Source organism: Aulonocara stuartgranti, assembly GCF_965226115.1.
Source record: "Aulonocara stuartgranti genome assembly, chromosome: 5".
In the NCBI taxonomy this organism is placed as follows: Eukaryota; Metazoa; Chordata; class Actinopteri; order Cichliformes; family Cichlidae; genus Aulonocara; species Aulonocara stuartgranti.
The window spans coordinates 33,625,153-33,644,025 of NC_138943.1; the positions used below are offsets into that span (position 1 = coordinate 33,625,153).

The following is an 18,873-nucleotide window of genomic DNA, read 5'->3' on the forward strand; positions in this document are numbered from 1 at the left end:
AGGAGAATTTCCTGTAGGAATATGAATGAAGGATTGAATCATGTTTATGTGTGAGAATGAAGGCATTTCTCAAACAAATGACAAGCGTGCATCCATTACAACTATTTTAGTCTTTATTGACGGAAAATACATTTATTAAAAAAAAAATTTAAAAAAATCATGCTTTCATATATTAATTTTTAAACGTTTAGAATTCTTTTGCTAATCATATAATTAGATTATACAAATAAATTAGGGTTTCAAAAGGAAACACATAAAGTATCCCTATAATTTGCTGGGCTCAGTGACTGGTTTCACTCTCAGGACACCCTCCTGGGAACATGAGGCAGCCAGCATCCCATCTCTTCTCCACATTCGGCCCTGCACCAGTCCCCTGCTGCTCCCTGTAGGGCACAAAACAGAAAGTCATTTCAGGAATGGACAAAAGGACAAGCAAAGCATAAACAAATACAAAGTCTTTGAAAGTTAGAACCAAATACACAACAATCATCATCACTGATGATGGTACTCAAAAATACTACTGTTACATTAATACTACTTAAGATAAGATTTTATTGGTTCCACAACGGGGAAATTTCAAGGTTCAAGGTTCTTTATTCGTCACATGCATAGTTATGGGGTGTAACAATAATCATGCACTGATGAACTATCTATCTATCTCCCATGACAACAAATTATAACAAAGAAAAGCTAAAAACAATATTTAATCTAATAAAAATGAAACACATACCATGTGTTCCCAGGGACAGAAAAACAAAGACTGCTTTTCAAACGAGTTCAAGCTACTAGTTTGAATAATGCAGGACATTACTTGTGGACTTTGTTTCAAAATAAAAACAAAGTGCTTACCTAAGAAAACAGTGAAGCTGGAAACATGACCGGTCATATTCTGATGTTAAAAACATATGCTTTACTGTGTTCTGCATTCGTTCTTGAGATGTGACCAACATACTGACCTGCCCATGGGCTCTCACACTCGTACAGCATCCACTCATCACTGCGGAACGTGCTGTGGAACCACATGGAGTGGTCGAGCGAGGCGGCGAACTTGGCCCTGTACTCTGGGTAAGGCAGCAGCACTGTGCCCAGCAGAGCAAAGTCTGACACATAAGCAGCAACGCAGCAGTGTAGCTTCATGTTACCTTCCCCTACGCAAACACACAACAAAAACAGCTTAGCATGTACCATACGTCTTACTCTGATCTCAAACACGAGGCAGGATGACAATGATATTTTACCAATATGTCCTCGTGCTCGCCCCCAAAACAGCCTTCTTGGTTGCTCTGGACCCAGTCTGTAAAAGTGTGCTGGGTTGACTGGTTTTATCTCAATGGGGACTTCATTAGCCAGCAGTTTTTTCAGGCCTTTCTTTGCCTCCTCTGCCAGGTCAGGTTTACTGCAAAACAACCCACAGACAGAGAGAAAACACAGTTATATGTTTGCTTTATTTATTCTAACTGCAGTTCTTTAGTAATGCATAATAGCAGTGTTAGCAAAACTGTTGTTTTAAACAATAATAATAAGTTTTACATTTTTTGATGTCTATGAACTTCAAGATTTTTGACTTCAAAAATAAAATGCTAGTGTGGTTTCTCCTGATTAATGATCCTAATCCATGAAGTTTGCATAATAAATAAAGTGAAGTTTTATATGATTATAACTAAAGTGAATACAAAAAACCCCACAGGGTACCTGAAACTAGACAGATGGATAATGACAAATTTAGCAGACTTTATAGCTGGACTCAGATATTAGTGTTGTAAACAACAGCTTAACCAACAGTTAAATCTAAGTTTTAATCAGCTGATATGTGTCGTAGGAGAAACAACACAATCTGGACTTGTCCAAGCGAAAAAGCTCTTGTTTCTTAGCACTTCCTCTCAGCTCCTTACCGTACACGCTTGCAAACAAAGACACAATGCAGAAAGAAAACAGTGAAGCTGGAAACATGATTATAGATGATTATATAAGTTTAAAAAAAAAAAAAATAGAAACTAAAGCGATCTGCAATAGTGTCGTTTACAAGACTGCTCCTTGACACAAAGTTTTGGTCAGTGTGACTTTAGAGGCCATTCTGCCTGAGGAAGCCTCAAAGGTGCCTAAAATTTACAGAAAACAGTGACTTGGAATGTTATTTTATATAACTTTAAGCACAATGTGGATCAGACGAAGGCACAGTCTAATCCACAATAATAAATAAAGTCAATGCTACCTGAGGTAATGGTGAATAAGTTCCTCCACGGTGAGGAGGTCTTCAGGCGGAGGGACCACTGGCATGGGGAACTGGTGCTGCAGGGGGCTGGGCTGCAGTGTTTGGAAGGAGGCTTGGCAGATTAGTATGGGCTGTCCATGCTGGATGGCCTTCACAGAGCGCACGGTGAAGCTGCGGCCATCTCGCGTGCGGTCCACCTGGTAAAGCACCGGAACCTTCGGATCACCTGGAAAACACCAAGAACAGTAAAGTGCTATCATAACTGACTGAAAATGAAAACAGGTGCACATTTGCTTGTACAGAAAAAGAAGAGGAGATGAAGCTATTTAAGCCCATCTGTATGTTGTCTCTTTCTCTCTGTCTTTGCTGACTTCCAAATGGATTCTTTGTAATGTTATTCTTTCATCACCGAGGAAGTTCAGCTCATCTTACCTGCTCGGACAAAGTAGCAGTGCAGAGAGTGGGCGTACAGGCTGTCGCTCACAGACTTGGCCGCAGCCACCAGGGCCTGGCCAACTATCTGACCTCCAAACAGACGCTGAGTGCGGGGCACCCAGTGGTGGGTCCCCCTGTGGGAACAGAGGATACACTGCTGAAAGGTAATCAGGCAAATGCTTATAAAAGGTGAACTGAACTTATCACAGGACGTAAAGAAAATTTGTGTTTGGTGGATTATTATTTATATACCATTTGAAATCCTGTTTATTTCCCCTTAAATGGTGCCACATTTGGATCTATCATCTTTCGCCTCCGTTGATGACAAGCCTAGCTTTTCCAGTGAGGGAGACGCTGCCCCACACCATCACACTGCCTCCACCAAAAGCTGGTGCAGCAATCAGTGTAGTGTTCTCTACATCTTCTCCACACTTTGACCCTATGATCCCGTTGCTGTCGCAGAATATGAACTCATTGCTGAACATAACTTTCCTCCCAACACGTTCTCATCCCAATGTCTAACATACCGACGCAATGTGCCAAATCGTCGGCATGAGAGCCAAATATTCCACATAACAGGGACATCCCCTGTTATATGGAATATTTGGCCTTAAATTTGGAGTTGGTACTAGGGCTCCATCCAGATAATGCGGCAGCTTGGTTTTGTGGAAAACAGGCTTGAAGTTGTCCTATGCATACTTTCAATAAAGGCCATAATTTCGTTGTACATGTACAATGACAACAAATGCCTATTCCATTGATTCCTAATCAGTCAAACGTGGCGTGCTTAGAGCAGACACCTGCTGACCGCTGTAGGAGGGTCCATGCTCACAGGTGCTGCTTGCTAATCAGGAGCCAATCAGGTCCCTGGTTGTCAACACCTGTGGTACCAGAAGCTCAAAAAGAGTCAGCAGCAGATAGAGAAGGTTTGGGAGGTCGCTGCCTACAATGACGTGTTTTACATATTACCTTCCTGTTGTATACCGAGCGGGGACCAGTGCACATCAAACAGCGAGCTGCAGTGGAAACTTACCGGTACAGGTCGACATCCAGCTTCTCCAGGTTTAAAACGCTGGTGAGGAGGACGCTTTTCAGGTCCTGCTGATACTGAGAGTTACGGCTCTGCGAAACTTCATCTTGTTCTGATTTCAGTGCCTCATTAGCTTCCAGAATTTTGTTTTTATCGATTAAACCGCTATTTTCATGACATCCGCCGAGTTCTTTCTCCGCCATGTTTGTTTGGAAACTTCTTCTACACTGTAAAAGGAAAAAATGGTGAAAAGTTCATAACTGCCACCTAGCGTTGGGACAAAACACAGACATTTACTACTACCATTAAAGTACCAAAGTTTCTCAGCACTTGAATTGGATCCATTTATTTTGCACTTTTGCAAAGACACGGATCGGGTATAACATTATGAACGCCTGACTAATATTGTGTTGGTTCCCTCTTTTTGCCCTGACCCATCGAGGCATGGACTCCTCTAGACCCCTGAAGGTGTGCTGTCGTATCAACACTAAGGTGTCTATATTGTGATTAGAAAATTAACCACCTGACTGGTTCACTGCATATTTGTGCAGCGTTTATATAGCAGGTCTTCCTTTACATTGTTAATGTTGTAGTGTGTTATCATTGGCATATGGCAAAATATGTAAATGAGTGTCTGAGAACAACATGTTTATTGATTTGAGTTTTACTCTGACGGCATTTTGAAGGGAACGTCTTAATAAGGAGGAAACAATACGTCTCTTACTTGTCGAGGAGTTATCAGTCTTCTTAGCTGTGCTTGAAACAGTCAGAGCAGAATAATGATTTTCCTTTACCAGTCATTCTGGTCATATTATGGCATTTACAGGGATGGCGTTAGGGACACTCATGGACAGTTTAAAGTATTTACAGTTGGTTTACTGTTTTCATTTCTAAATTTGGTAAGCAGTCACAAGATAGTAGGTTTTAGTATACATTCGCAAACAGTTTCCAGACCTTTACAGACTGTTGTTAAAGAAAATTAGATAAATGAGAGACTACACAGTGTTACCCTCTCTAGAGGGATTTGAGACTGCCATCAAATTCCAAATAGTCTTTAACAAAAATTATTTAAACACTTGACATACTTTGTATTGTGAATAAAATATGAGTTTTTAAGATTTGCAAATTGCATTGTTTTTATTTACATTTTACAGTGTGCAGTGTCTTTGTACCTTTCATCAACTCAATAAATCCAACTATCAGCTTTTTATTAAAATTTGTCGTCTGTTTGTGGTTTTAAATTAAAATTAAATTATTAGTTAAATTTTAGTTTAGAAATTCCATAAAACTGTCATCATTAATTAAATATCGTATATACAGAAATCGAGCAGCAGGCCAGAGACGCAGAGATGACTATCAGGAAATGTGCATCATCTGTGTTGAGTCAGCGACATGTATCCACAACTCTTCAAAAGCTGTACCAAAAGAACAATTTTCTATGTGTGTGCAGTTAACCTGATATTTAATCTTTTCAAAAACGATTTGTAAAAAACAAAAAGGTTCTTGCTAAATGTGAAGACTTTGTGCACTGTTGCAATCTTGAGTTGAAACTGATTTTTTTTATGTTGCTGTTGACTTTGACTTTAAAGTGACTGATTGTTTAAGGTTGACTGTTTTTGTTTTTGTTGAAAAAAAAAAGATTTGTTCACTGCAGGAACCATGACTGAGTCAAGTCTATAAACTACAGTTTTCAGTGCGTCATTTGGGAGAAACATTTTCCCAAATGTACTTTACATTATACCTGCATGTTGTTATGTTTTTGTTTTTTTTACTTTCTGCTTTGTTGATGGAAATGTGTTGATAACATGTTATACTCATAAGACCAACCTTTTTAATACATAATCACCAGTGATAACTGCCATTTCAAACCCAAAGCTGAAGTATCTCACATGTAATAGTGTTACGTCTGTGTTAATGACTTTGGCCATGGCAGTGAACTGAAAACGATGTCTCTGGCACTGATGTCAAATTCTGACTGCTATGCACTGCCTCTCCTCCTTATATTCAGATGTATTTGGTGCTTAAAGTGATTCAAGCGTTGATCTGAAGTATTAAGGAGAGAACAGCGCAGCAGACTTCAGAGGGATCGAGCAGCACAAACTATGAATTTAACCAACATTGACATGGTTTGCATGAACTGGACAGAAGGCTGAAACCAAAGCATGGATTCAGACGAAGATTCCATTAAGAGGCTGCCCATTTTCAGCTAATACCAAGCAGGCCATGACTCTGATGCTGCCTTCAGAGGCTGTAGGATCTATTGCTTTCAAATGTGGCCTGATATTTAAGACATTAAAGGGCAAAGAAAAAACACTAAAAGGCACAAGCCTTTCTTACCAAATTGCACAAACCGGGACTGCAACAGAGGACAGATTTAAATGGAGTTCTTTATTATATGAATTTGAATCAATATTGCGCTTTCCTAGTTTTATTTACCACTCAAATTCACTTACTACCTGTTAACGTTGCTGATTTTGCGAGCAACACCTGAAGGCGCCATGATGCTGCGCGCGTAATGGATTTCCCCAGCGCTGCTGCTTTTCGGGGACCAGGAGCTGCAGCTGCAGCACTCCGACCACATTTAATCCGCACCACCTCTTGATGCCGGTGACCTTGGCTGACGGAGATCGCCCCTTTCAGTCTCGTGTCGCCGTCTTGTTTTCACCATGGCATCATCGGATGGGCTGGAGGAGGACTGTGTGTTGCAGCGGGGAAGATCTCAGAGTGACCCGAGCAGCATCACCGAGGTCCGCCTGGGTGAAGCGCACAGAGCAGGTAAGAGGAGGGGGGGCGGTAATCCGACTGCTTGTTGGACATGTGTCAGCTGTCTCATTTACTGCTGCTTCACGCGGTCGACTGGGTAGGCGTGACATCACGGAGTCCGGGCTCGCCCGCATCCAGTCACGCAGACTGCACCCGTGGTGGTCCCACTTCATTTGTGTGCTTGTGTTGTAAACGTGCGTCATTTACTACCCAGTGCTCGCTCTGGCTGTGAGAAGTAGGCCTTCTGTGTGGCTGCCTTTAAAATATCAACCACACCGTAATGAATCAGGCTATGATGGGTTTTTTCCCCCACTAGTGTCATGCAGGTCATATGTAGAGTCCCCCTTTTTAAGCATTGCACTGATTTTATCCCAATAATGGCATCCAGACTTGTAACATCAGCTCCTCATTGCCCAAATCTCCTTCACATCATCAGGCTGTGACATCTTTGAATAAACACGATGTCATGATGTAGAACTGGGTGTTCTCTCTCTCCTCCCCCTCACTATTCTCGCTCTCTTATTTCTGCATTTGTGAACGAGGTGTGTGCTTGCAGCATGGGGGCACACAAGTTGCTATCACACATGGACTGCAGTGTGTTGAGCCGAAGCTGACGAGAGTGCTGGTTGTGTATTTGGCTGTTTCCATGGTGATCTAAATGGCAGAAGGCAGCGCTTGGCTCTCCAACTGTGAGACGACATGGTGTTTGTCTGTCTGCTCCACACTGGTGATGTACAGCAGCCAGCAATTCAAAGCGAAATGCCACTTAGGCCGTGAGTTGTGCTTATTCGTGAGGTGGGATTCGCAGTTCCACCGGGAGTCTGTGGGAAGGCGTTCACTGTTGCTGTGTAGATGTGAAGCAGGAGTCATAAAAATGTTCTGCTTTCAAAGGTACTGAGCGACAGACTCATGTGAAAGTGTGTTGGATGATTATTTGCAGGCTGGAAGCACAATGCTGTTTGTTTGCCAGCAGTACATTCAACTGGTTTCAGGTAAACGGCAACCTCAAGGTCCGAAAACTGAAGCCAACACGGAAGTGCCAAACACTACACTTCCTCTAATGGCCACTAGAGGCTGGCTTCTGGAATGAGTCAATCCTCAGATGATAAAATGTACAACTTTACATGTTTACAGCCTCACACTTAAAAGCTTTTGGCCGTTATGAATATTTCCCCTTTGTAACAGCTGTGTGGAGGGTGATTTTTCTTTAAAAAAAAAAAGAGTCATCCATCTCGATACTGTTAATGCTTAAAGTTAAGGGTGTGGCCATTTTGATTGTTTGCTAACATGGGCAGCTAGCTGGTTACTGAAATGAACTCTTGGCCATATTTATGGTGGTACCTTGCCCCTAACCCCTCCACCACTCCACAGTGATTATGCATAGAGGTTTAAACCATTTTTTTCCTGCACCAGGCCATGAACATGGCTTTTAATGCTGTGAAGTTGGGCATTTCAATGAGGGAGTCCTTGGGGTTTGACTTGCTTTTGGAGTCAGCATCAAGTTGCCATTAGATGAAATGCTGTCTTTGTATGTTCTGCGTTGGCTTCATTCCAGAGGCTGTTGCTCAGTGGCTCCAAAAATCCAGAAATATTGCATGGCATCATTCAAAATGGCAATGTTGGGACTTGGAAATACAAATTCCAAAAGCAATGCGTGCCTACATACACCCATCTTTTATATACGGTCCATGGTTTCACAGCCAAAGTGATGAGTGCAGACATTGATGCTGCTGTATCTCTACAAATAAGAGGCTCAGTTACTGAATCACAAGTGTGGGGGTTGCAGTATAATGCACATGACAGGATTCATTCATCTTGTGGCATGCATGCCACACTTTCATTTTCACCAGTGTGTGATGTTACAGTCTGTTTGAACATTGGACTCCTTCAGCTGGCTGTCTTTAGAGAAGGAGAGCCACAGCAATGCTGCAGAAGAGGATGTTCAAGTTCTCTCGCTGGCGGCGAATACCGTTGTGTTCATGCCTTCGGTTTCTACTGCTTGTCACGTTGTTGTGGTTGTTATAGTTACGTAACAGCGTTGGTGTATATGTGAAACTCTAAGGCATCACTGGCAGGGTTGTCCTGTCATATGCCGCTTATTACCATTTTTATCTAAATGTCAAATAGGCTCAGATCTCATTTCATCTCATCTCTGAAGCACTGTGGCAGATTTCTCCCCAAAAACTGGACATTTCCAGTGCAGCATTAGACAGACAGAGCTCAGGCAATGCAGCAAGTGCAAACCTGCCTGTCCTGTTCCTCCCCCACTTCTCCATCCCCTCAGATCGGTGCTAACCCTTTCCGAGCCCCCTACTGCGGCTTTGATCTTTCTACTTGAAGAATCCTATCCATTAGAGGGGAGGGAAAGGGGAGTGACAGATCACTGATGGTGGTATTATCACAGCACCCAGCTGGGCAATGTCAAACTGAATCAGCTGCACAATCGACCGGACTTAATACAAATGACTTCTTACAATGTAAACATTTCCTCTGAATTACAAGGTTGTAACCAGAAATGGAAAATCACTTGCCATTTGTGCTTAGTCCTCACTCAGTGCTTTTAGCATCTGCTAAGCACTGAAGACTGATTTAACCCAAATACTTGTTACCCTGAAGTTTAAAGGTTGTCAGACAGGTCTTTGCTTTACCAACTAGTCAGCAGGCTGAGAACAGAACAGCATGCCATGTATTAAAATCTCTCCCTATGGACTTCGTTAAGTGGTGATAAGCAGCCGCCTTGATCAGCCCATAGAGGTTACATCATTGTCTCTGCTAGAGATGGTGCAGAACAATATGTGCCGCCAAAAACATTGTAGCCCAAAGGTGGATTCAAATTCAGGGTGTACAGGGACAGGGTGGAGCAACAGTTTGACAACCCTCGGAGTATGTGGCAGGGACTAAACACGATCACAGACTTTAGAGGGAAAACCAGCACACCGCAGACCACGGCCTCTCTGTGTGAGGATCTAAACGTATTCTACGCTAGATTCGACACAGCGAACACCATGAGACTGGAGTGTTCACGCACATCTTCAACCTTTCCCTCTCTCTGTCTGTAGTCCCAGCCTGCTTCAAAATGGCCACCATCGTCCCTGTACCCAAATCCTCCACCATCTCCTCATTGAACGACTGGCGACCTGTAGCCCTGACCCCCATCGTAAGCAAATGCTTCGAGAAGCTGGTCAGGGACTTCATCTGCTCTGCACTACCCGACTCACTGGACCCTCTACAGTTCGCATACCGCCACAACAGGTCCACTGATGATGCCATAGCCCTGACACTACACACTGCCCTGTCACACCTGGAGAAGAGAGACACGTATGTGAGGATGCTGTTTGTAGATTACAGCTCAGCATTCAATACCATCGTTCCCTCGAAGCTGGACAGGAAACTGCAGGATCTAGGACTGAGCAGCTCCCTCTGCAGCTGGATCCTTAGCTTCCTGTCTGACAGACGCCAGGTGGTCAGACTGGGCAGCATCACCTCATCCCCCATCACACTGAACACTGGTGCTCCACAGGGGTGTGTACTGAGCCCTCTCCTGTACTCACTCTACACCTACGACTGCACAGCCACTAACAGCTCCAACATCATTGTGAAGTTTGCGGACGACACTACAGTGGTGGGTCTTATCACCAACGGTGATGAGACGGCTTACAGGGAGGAGGTCAGCGCCCTGACCCACTGGTGTCAAGACAACCATCTCACCCTCAACGTCGCAAAGACAAAGGAGTTGATAGTGGACTTCCGGAGGTGCAGAGAAGTACACACCCCCATCACCATCAACGGCGCTGCTGTGGAGAGAGTGAGCAGCTTCCGGTTCCTTGGAGTACATCTGGCTGAGGATCTTACGTGGTCAGTACACACAAACAAAACAGTGAAGAAGGCGCAGCAGCGCCTCTTCTTTCTCAGGAGACTGAAAAGATTCGGCATGAGCCCTCGCATCCTCAGGACCTTCTATCACTGTGCCATTGAGAGCATCCTCACTGGATGCATCACCACCTGGTATGGCAACAGCACCGCCTACAACTGCAAAGCTCTCCAGCGAGTAGTGCGGTGCTCTGAACGGATAATTGGAGGTGAGCTTCCCTCCCTCCAAGACATCTACAGGAAGCGCTGCCTGAGGAAAGCGGGGAGGATCATCAAGGACTCCAGTCACCCCAGCCATAAACTGTTCAGACTGCTTCCATCAGGAAGGAGGTTCTGCAGCATCCGGTCCCGTACCAGCAGACTGAGAGACAGCTTTTTCCATCAGGCCATCAGACTGCTGAACACGTCATAGACACCTCAGCTTCACTACTGGAACTTCAACATTATGCACTCCACACTGTATATAAATGCCACTTGTTTTGCACATATTCAACTCTGTATATTTTATATATTTTATTATTATTATTATTATTATTATTATTATTATTTTTTTTTTTTACTATTTAATTTGTAAAAATGTGTACACACACACACACACACACACACACACACACACACACACACACACGTAGGAAAATATTTAGTATACACATCCAGAAATGCATACACTATTATATATTGTACATATATTTATTAGTTTCAGGTTGGCCATTCTTGTATTTTGCTCGTTTGTGTTGTTGTGTTTGCACATCTCTGTTGCTTGTGGGGCTCGCACACAAGAATTTCACTCGCATGTGCTGTGCCAGTGTGCCTACACATGTGATGTGACAATAAAAGTGATTTGATTTGATTTGATTTGAAATTCACATTTTGGCATTTACACTAAGAGTCAAAAGTTTGGACATACCTTCTCATTTAATGTTTTTTCTTTATTCCATATTGTAGATTCTCACTGAAGGCATCAAAACTATGAATGAACACATATGGAATTATGTAGTAAAACAGCCACCCTTAGCTTTGATTCCTGCTTTGGACACTCTCGGCATTCTCTCGATGAACTTCATGAGGTCGTCATCTGAAATGGTTTTCCAACAGTCTTGAAGGAGTTCCCAGAGATGGTCAGCACTTGTTGGTTCTTTTGCCTTCACTCTGCGCTCCATCTCATCCCAAACAATCTCGATTGGGTTAAGGTCAGGTGACTGTGGAGGCCAGGCCATCTGGTGCAGCACTCCATCACTCTTCTTCTTGGTCAGATAGCCCTTACACAGCCTGGAGGTGTGTTTGGGGTCGTTGTCCTGTTGAAAAAATTAATGATGGTCTAACTAAATGCAGGATGCTGTGGTAGCCATGCTGGTTCAGTGTGCCTTCAGTTTTGAATAAATCCCCAACAGTGTCACCAGCAAAGCACCCCACACCATCACACCTCCTCCACCATGCTTCACGGTGGGATCCATGCATGTGGAGACCATCCGTTCACCTTTTCTGCGTCGCACAAAGACACGGCAGGTGGAACCAAAGATCTCAAATTTGGACTCATCAGACCAAAGCACAGATTTCCACTGGTGGTGTCCACTCTTTGTTTCTTGACCCAAACAAATCTCTTCTGCTTGTGTTTTTTTCTTAGTAGTGGTTTCTTAGCAGCTATTTGACTATAAAGGCCTGATTCACAGTCTCCTCTGAACAGTTGATGTAGGGATGTGTCTGCTACTGGAACTCTGTGTGGCATTTATCTGTGCTCTAATCTGAGATGCGGTTCCTGAGGCTGGTGTGTGGAGGGGTGTGGTTTGTGGCTCGGCTGCAGAGGACGTGTGGAGTGAGGTCCCAGTGTGGTGTTAGGGGGGAGGCTGACTTGCACACCTGACCTCCATCATCGAATCATGACTCCTCTTTAAAGGATGTTGCCAGACAGGAGGGGAGAGCGGTGTGGCAGCTGGTAAGCTGCTCAGACAGAAAGTGCCTAAACGTATACACAAGAAAACGCATAGCAACGTGCAACACTGTGTGTGTGGGTTCTCATTCGTGCCATGTGATGACTCGGATGAATGTATCCTCAGCAGCAGAGGTGGCTCTTGGTCTTGCTTTCCTGGTGCGGTCCTCATGTGAGCCAGTTTCATCGTAGCGCTTGATGGTTTTTGCGACTGCATTTGGGGATGCATTAAAAGTTTTAGCAATTCTCAATTTCCCTTTAGCTCTACATTTTCATTTTACAGTTTATATTGCTTTTAACTAATCTTGCTAACCGACTAGCTCACGAAATGTTGCATATTTCAAAAGGTAGTCAGTAAATTAAAATAAAATAATGCAGACTTACATACAATAGGCTATTCATATTAATGTACAGAATTCACCTGCTTGCTGCTACTACTGCACATTCACCCAGTGTATATACTATATGTATGTATATATATATATAATGTTCTTCCTCTACACCCCCCCCCCCCAATTTTTGCACATGTCGAGGAGCGTGTCAGGCTACATTTCACTGTGTGTTATACTTGTATAACTATGCATGTGACAAATAAAGAACCTTGAACCTTGAAATACAAAACTAAAATAGTTTAGTGAGACAAAACTTGCAATGTGTATAGATAAGAAAAGGTTTGCTAGCTGCCTAGCTTAAAGCAGGTAGCATTGTTCAAAATGCAGGCTGAAAAACAATAAATAAAATAATACAGAGTGTTCTCATATAGTTTTCCAATGCTGTGATCAATTGTCAGCAGTGTTTTACAGTTTACCAGATTTACTACCTGCAGTCTAACAGCTGAAGCTTTTTGCTCAACAGGGTTTATTTTTGTAATATTATGAAGCAAGCTGCAAGCAAGTACACACACATAATGTCAACATTGATAATGATAATATATATGATACAGTATTATCATTAAATGTTAGAATTGAACGTATCTTATTAACTGTATTAAGACAGAAAATTCTTTAAGTTAAACGAAGTATTCATTTATGCCAAATGTACTGTTGCTTGTGCACTAAAGATGTGAAGCTTGCTGACACTGTAACATTGCCCTGTCCCTCCCTGCTGTTGCCTTTAGCCTGCAGGAGCCTCTTCCCTTGCTCCCCTCATCTCCCTATTTGAGTCACTGCTGTTGTACTAATCTGACATGCTGCTCCGACATCAAAGGCTTTCTCCCTGGACTCCTCTGCTGTTCTCGTACACTGCACCCCACCACCATCACACCGCCGCAACCCTCGGTTACTGATGGGCCTCAGTTTAGTCCTCGCATTCAGTCAGAGGCGATGGCGGCAGCCTGATGAGAAGATTAGGATTCTTTTTATTTGAATTCCTCATGTTTTATTAATCAGGAAGCCTTTACATAAGCCGGTTTGTCTCATTCCATATTCACTGCTGTGATTGAGAGGACAGAATAGCAAGCCTGGCACCTGGCAGCTCACTCCTACATGCATGTTGAGCTCAGCGAGGAACGAGTGCTAAATGTCTCCACATGAGTCACTGCACAGCAGCTGCAGTTGGAGATGAGACAGAATAAAAGGTGTGCATAGCTGGAAATAGAAAACAATAAAGCAATGTCACTTCCATTGTCCTCATGTGTGTCTGTGGAAATGTCAGCTGTAACAGCATTTGGCAAGAGCCTTGTCATAAAGTTTTTGGGTTTCTGAAATCCATGTTGTGAACCTGGAAGACGTTTTCTTGTCTTCACTGCATACTTAAATTTCCCCTCTCACAGTCTGTGTGAATTACCCATGGGTATGCGGCTTAGATTTTAACATGAGATACAGAGAAGCATGCAGCTGCAGACTGTTTACCCTAGGTCTATCAGCTAGTTAAAGGATACTTAGATTCTCAGTATCTTACCTTATGTTATTTCACTAATATGATTCTAATATAATATATGAATGAAACTTTGTCACACACAGTGATTGTTACCATCTAGTTGTTTTAAAAAAAGGATTTATTATAAATCACAATTCACGTGCAATGTTCAGTGCATATTAGGCTTAGTGGTCACCAAAATTTGTATCTCCAACTCACCACAAAATATGGAAGGAAGAATATGAAAAAGTGGCACAGGCTAGCAGATCAATAGATGGACATAGCTACCACCTAATAACACGTTTGTAAAGTGCTGATGTATTGACTACCACCATGTTGGGCTTTTTTTCTTTTGCTTTAAACTAGTACTGATTGCATTTGGTTTAGAGGTTGGCGTGCTCAGTTAAGAGCTAATGCCGGTAAGCTTAGCTGGAAAGATGCGCTGAACAGAAATCAGTACTTTCCTTCCATCTAATTAGTAATAACCACAGGTTGCAAATAAAATGCTGGTAACACCACAAACATGATTGAAAGGTCCAGTTCAGTGAATTAGTGGACGCAAACAGACAGCTGGTGGCTTAGCTGGCAAAGCAGTATTTCCAGTCTATGTCTATACAGGTTTACGCCATGTAGACCTGTGTCTACATGGCGTAAACCTCATTTTCAGAGCATCTAATATCTGCTATTATTTTTTTTACCGTGCTGAATTTTGACTGCTTCTTGATTTTGATTGTTTTGTGAGAAGTTCGACTTCTCTGTTCAACTCAACATTAGGTTTATGGTTTTCCAACAGGTGGTAGTACATGGTACCCAGACCTTTTTAGTGCCTATTTGGCTGGGGTTTCAGGCGATCTGAGGCGATCCAAAAATGTGACATCAACAGACTGCATTGGCTAGTCAGTTGCATCACTCCATGAGTGTCTCATTCACAAAAATCTAAACCGCCATTTTTTTAAACCCAGTAAAGAGGGAAATCCATCCATCCATTCATTTTCTTCCGCTTATCCGGGGTCGGGTACCCGGGACAGCAGCCCTAGCAGAGAAACCTAGACCCCAGCCTCCTCCTCCAGCTTGTCCGGGGGAACACCGATGCGTTCCCAGGCCAGCTGAGAGATATAATCTCTCCTGTGTGTCCTGGGTCTCCCTTCTGGTGGGACATGCTCAGAACACCAGGGAGGCATCCTTGTCAGATGCCCAAACCACCTCAACTAGCTCCTTTCGATGTGAAGGAGCAGCAGCTCTACTCTGAGCCCCTCCCAGATGGCCGAACTTCTCACCCTTTTCACCCAGAGAGAGCTTCAGAGGAAGCCCATTTCCGCCGCTTGTATCCGCGATCTCGTTCTTTTGGTCACTACCACAGCTCGTGACCATAGGTGAGGGTAGGGACGTAGATCGACCGGTAAACTGAGAGCTTCACTTTTACACTCAGCTGTCTCTTCACCGCAACAGCATCCACATCACTGCAGCCGGAGCACCAATCCGTCTGTCGATCTCTCGCTCCCTTCTCCCGTCACTCGTGAACAAGACCCCGAGATTCTTAAACTCTTCCACTTGGTGCAGGAACTTATCCCTGACCCGGAGTGGACATTCCACCCTACACAAAAAACACACTGCATTCCCCAATTCTGACAAAAAGCCTTATGCACAGCAGCAGGTATACCATCACGCTATAACAACCCCACGCACATTAGGTGGTACTCGATTGTAATGGAAAACATGTGAAATCCAGTTGAGGCAAGTCGAGCTGTGTCAAGTAGGTACTAGTGGAAAAAGGCTTTAAGTGTTACCTTAATTTTTCAGCCTGAAAGGTTCTACTTTAGGACAGACTACACGGATGCTACTGACTCCTTAAGGCAGTCCTGTCCTGTCATCATTTGTTGCATCGTTTTATCAGAAGAAAGTTCCTTTGGTTCATTTTCATGCTAACAGGCAAAAATACTTCCAGGGTTTTATTTGCTTCTTTTAAAATCTAAACTCACTATATAATTAACCAAGGGGTTCCCTAACATGTGCTTAGAAATGCATTTCCACCACTAAAATGTGACATCTACAGCTGGAGTAGATATGAGATTTGAGACATTTTGAAAGACTTGTTAATAACTTACATAGTGGCAGAGCCCTGAATATGCTTCTAAGTGGGTTCAAGAGCAGTTGAAAGGTGAAACACAGCCACAAGAGGGCTCTACTCGGCAGATGGCTTAATGTTGCATAAGTGCAGTGAGCAGTCACTGTCACGGCAAGTCCAGCACTGCAGTCACCAGGTCTCTCTCAAAAAAGAGGGACAGCACATGGTTTGTTCAAGGTCATGCTGCATACGGTGAGAGCGGGCAGACTCCTTCCTAGGATTAATCAGCATTACTCTCCATGTTTTAAGAGGAGTCTGAACTGGTATTGAAGTGAGGGGCACTTCAACTCAATATTCACTTCATGTCAAAGACTGCAGGGATGAGCGCAGTGAAGGCAATATTAGAATAAGTTTCGAAATCTTTTGAAATTCAATTAGAGGTGGTTACAACTGCACACGGGAAATGAAACTTTGCTCATCTTCACACCCCTCTATTTTCAGAGCTGATGCAATTCCTCTCAAGCTCTTTTTTTGTGATCTCATGTCTGTTTCAAAAGAGGAACATCTTGAAAGCAGTGATGAAGGATTTAACATGGACAGCTTGGCCATGATTAATGCGGAGCATTCCAGAAGTGATGTGACTGTAATGTAGGACTATAAATGAAATGTGGCTTTGCTGAGACAGTAATGGGTTGTTCAGAGTGAATGTTACCCTTGAGTCTTTGGTGCAGCATTGATTCTTTTTTATTGGTTGGCCAAGGCTCAGTAGTACAGTGGCTAATTCAAAAGCACTTCGCTTTTTTCCCCTCCCTGTTTTTTTTGTGCCAACTCATCTCTCATACCCTTGTGCACTATGCAGAGACATCGCTGGGTTCCACTGACTACAGGGCCCTGGGGAGCAACGCAGCAAGCAGGGAAAAACATGACGTCACTGTTGGCCAATGCCATGAGAGGACAAAACACTGTTATGCAGAATGCTGTAGCTAGGTCATTAAAAAAACTGAAGTCACCAGTCCAAAATAATATAAAGGAAGTGATCAATTTGGCGGTTCGGTTTGGTTCGATACTTTGGTGTCACGGCTCGATATTTTTTCGATACAAAGAAAATGTTCATGCCTTTTTAATTTGTCATTTATTAAAATTATAAATATATATTTTAACTCAAAAGTACAGTTTTTAAATGTAATGTTGCTGAAACAACAAAATAATAAAAAAAATCTATCTGATCGAGAAATCACTCATCTTTGGAAAAGAGTTTATTACAGAGAAATGGCTCTTTCCAAAATAAAAGCTATACTATACGCTTCTTCTGGGCTATATTCTCAGCAGCACATTAAACATATCAGGTCCCCATAAGGAGAATCATGTGCTAACACTGTCTAAATGACTCGGGTAAAGTTTGTAGCATGCATGCTTGTTGTTTTTGTCTGCTTCCACTTGTCTTTGCACTAGAATGATGTCAGCGTAAATGTGCAGTCATATTCATTTTGTTCCCACTAGTGCTGTCAGCGTTAATCTCGTTAAAATGACGTAAACGCCATAACGCGGCAAATCTCCGTTAACAAGTTACCGCGGATCGCCCCGTGCATGGGGCTGGACAGCGTCAACACGTTAACGAGCTAACTGCGCTAACACACTAGTTCCCACCCATGTAATTGAGCATTGCGTGGCACATCCGACATACTGTTTTACTTTAGTCCATGACGCGCTTACCTTCAGGGTCATACGTCACATGAAGACCAAAATAGTTCCAAAGGCCAGATCTGAATGAGGGTGGGGGAGGTTCAGTTTGCCATGTTGCAACGAGCTTAGCTTCTGTCTCGCTAGCTTGCACTGCACTCAGTGGATCTGCGCTCGACAGTGCAGCCTAGGCGGAGTAGTCGAATGCAGATCCACTGAGTGCTCAACACAGACAGCATCGTCAGAAGAAAAGTTGATAAAATAAATGAAAAATTTTGTATTGTTCGATACATATGCGTACCGAACCGAAAGCACTGTATCGAACGGTTCAATATCGATATGAGTATCGTTGCACCCCTAATAAATATAGATATATATCTATATATATATAGATATGTATGTGTATATGTGTGTGTGTATATATATATATATATATATATATATATATATATATATATATATATATATATATATGTGTATGTGTATATGTATGTGTGTATATATATATGTGTATGTGTATATGTGTGTATATATATGAATAAATAAACATCAAGGTCTTGGTGAGTAGGGCTGGGCCATATCATACCGTTCATGGTAATATCGGTATAATGTTGGGCAACGATAAGAAAATGAAATATCGCGATAGAATATGGGTAAAATGCGCATGCACGGTAGCTTTGTTTTCATACGCACATGGCGGAAAAAGCATGACAGAGAATGAGAAGGGCTAAAGCGGATCGTTGAATGAAACGGGTGAACCAGAATTGGTTTGTAAAAATGCTGCAACTTCAGTGGTGTGGAACTGGTTTAGCTTTCGTCCGTCATATACACAACAAAGCACTATTTTTGGTAGCGCATGCTAGCGGGCCGTCGTTATTACCGTGTTGTTTGGAAAATATGGCACACTTAAAATCAATCCTTTGATTTTTCTGAAAATCGAGAGTGCCCCTTATAATCCCGTGTGCCTTATGTATGAATTCTGGTTGTTTACTGACCTTGAAACGATTTTATGTGGTACACGGCGCTCGAAAATC

General features: G+C 42.8%; 2 protein-coding genes across 6 annotated transcripts in view; one reads left to right on the top strand and one right to left on the bottom strand.

Moving 5' to 3' along the window:
* Positions 1 to 76: 76 nt before the first annotated feature.
* acot8 (acyl-CoA thioesterase 8) lies at positions 77 to 17,899 on the bottom strand. Of its 5 annotated transcripts, none has more exons than XM_082534552.1 (7): positions 17,873 to 17,899; positions 3,681 to 3,904; positions 2,645 to 2,781; positions 2,213 to 2,438; positions 1,239 to 1,396; positions 957 to 1,148; positions 94 to 383 (listed from the first exon to the last, which is right to left on the bottom strand). In XM_082534552.1, the coding sequence occupies exons 1-7, from the start codon at positions 17,882 to 17,884 to the stop codon at positions 265 to 267; spliced, it is 1,068 nt and encodes a 355-aa protein (XP_082390678.1). In that variant the 5' UTR covers positions 17,885 to 17,899; the 3' UTR covers positions 94 to 264. The 5 variants fall into 5 exon arrangements, with proteins under 5 accessions (XP_082390681.1, XP_082390682.1, XP_082390678.1 ...); XM_082534554.1 differs by lacking the exon at positions 17,873 to 17,899 and adding an exon at positions 11,218 to 11,230 and having other exon boundaries at positions 95 to 383; XM_082534553.1 differs by lacking the exon at positions 17,873 to 17,899 and adding an exon at positions 3,992 to 4,363 and having other exon boundaries at positions 95 to 383.
* Positions 6,169 to 18,873, top strand: part of phactr3b (phosphatase and actin regulator 3b) — a 60,749-nt gene continuing 48,044 nt past the window's right edge. The window contains exon 1 of the mRNA XM_082534549.1: positions 6,169 to 6,452. Coding sequence (XP_082390675.1) covers positions 6,344 to 6,452 — 109 coding nt within the window. The 5' untranslated portion in view covers positions 6,169 to 6,343. The remainder of the gene's footprint in view (positions 6,453 to 18,873) is intronic.

Excerpts from the sequence above, each read along its gene's own strand:
- acot8 (XM_082534552.1), bottom strand. Across the intron at positions 2,782-3,680 it reads CTGGATGTCGACCTGTACCG|GGGGACCCACCACTGGGTGC; the intron begins GTAAGTTTCCAC and ends CTGTTCCCACAG. Across the intron at positions 1,397-2,212 it reads CTTATTCACCATTACCTCAG|TAAACCTGACCTGGCAGAGG; the intron begins GTAGCATTGACT and ends GTTGTTTTGCAG.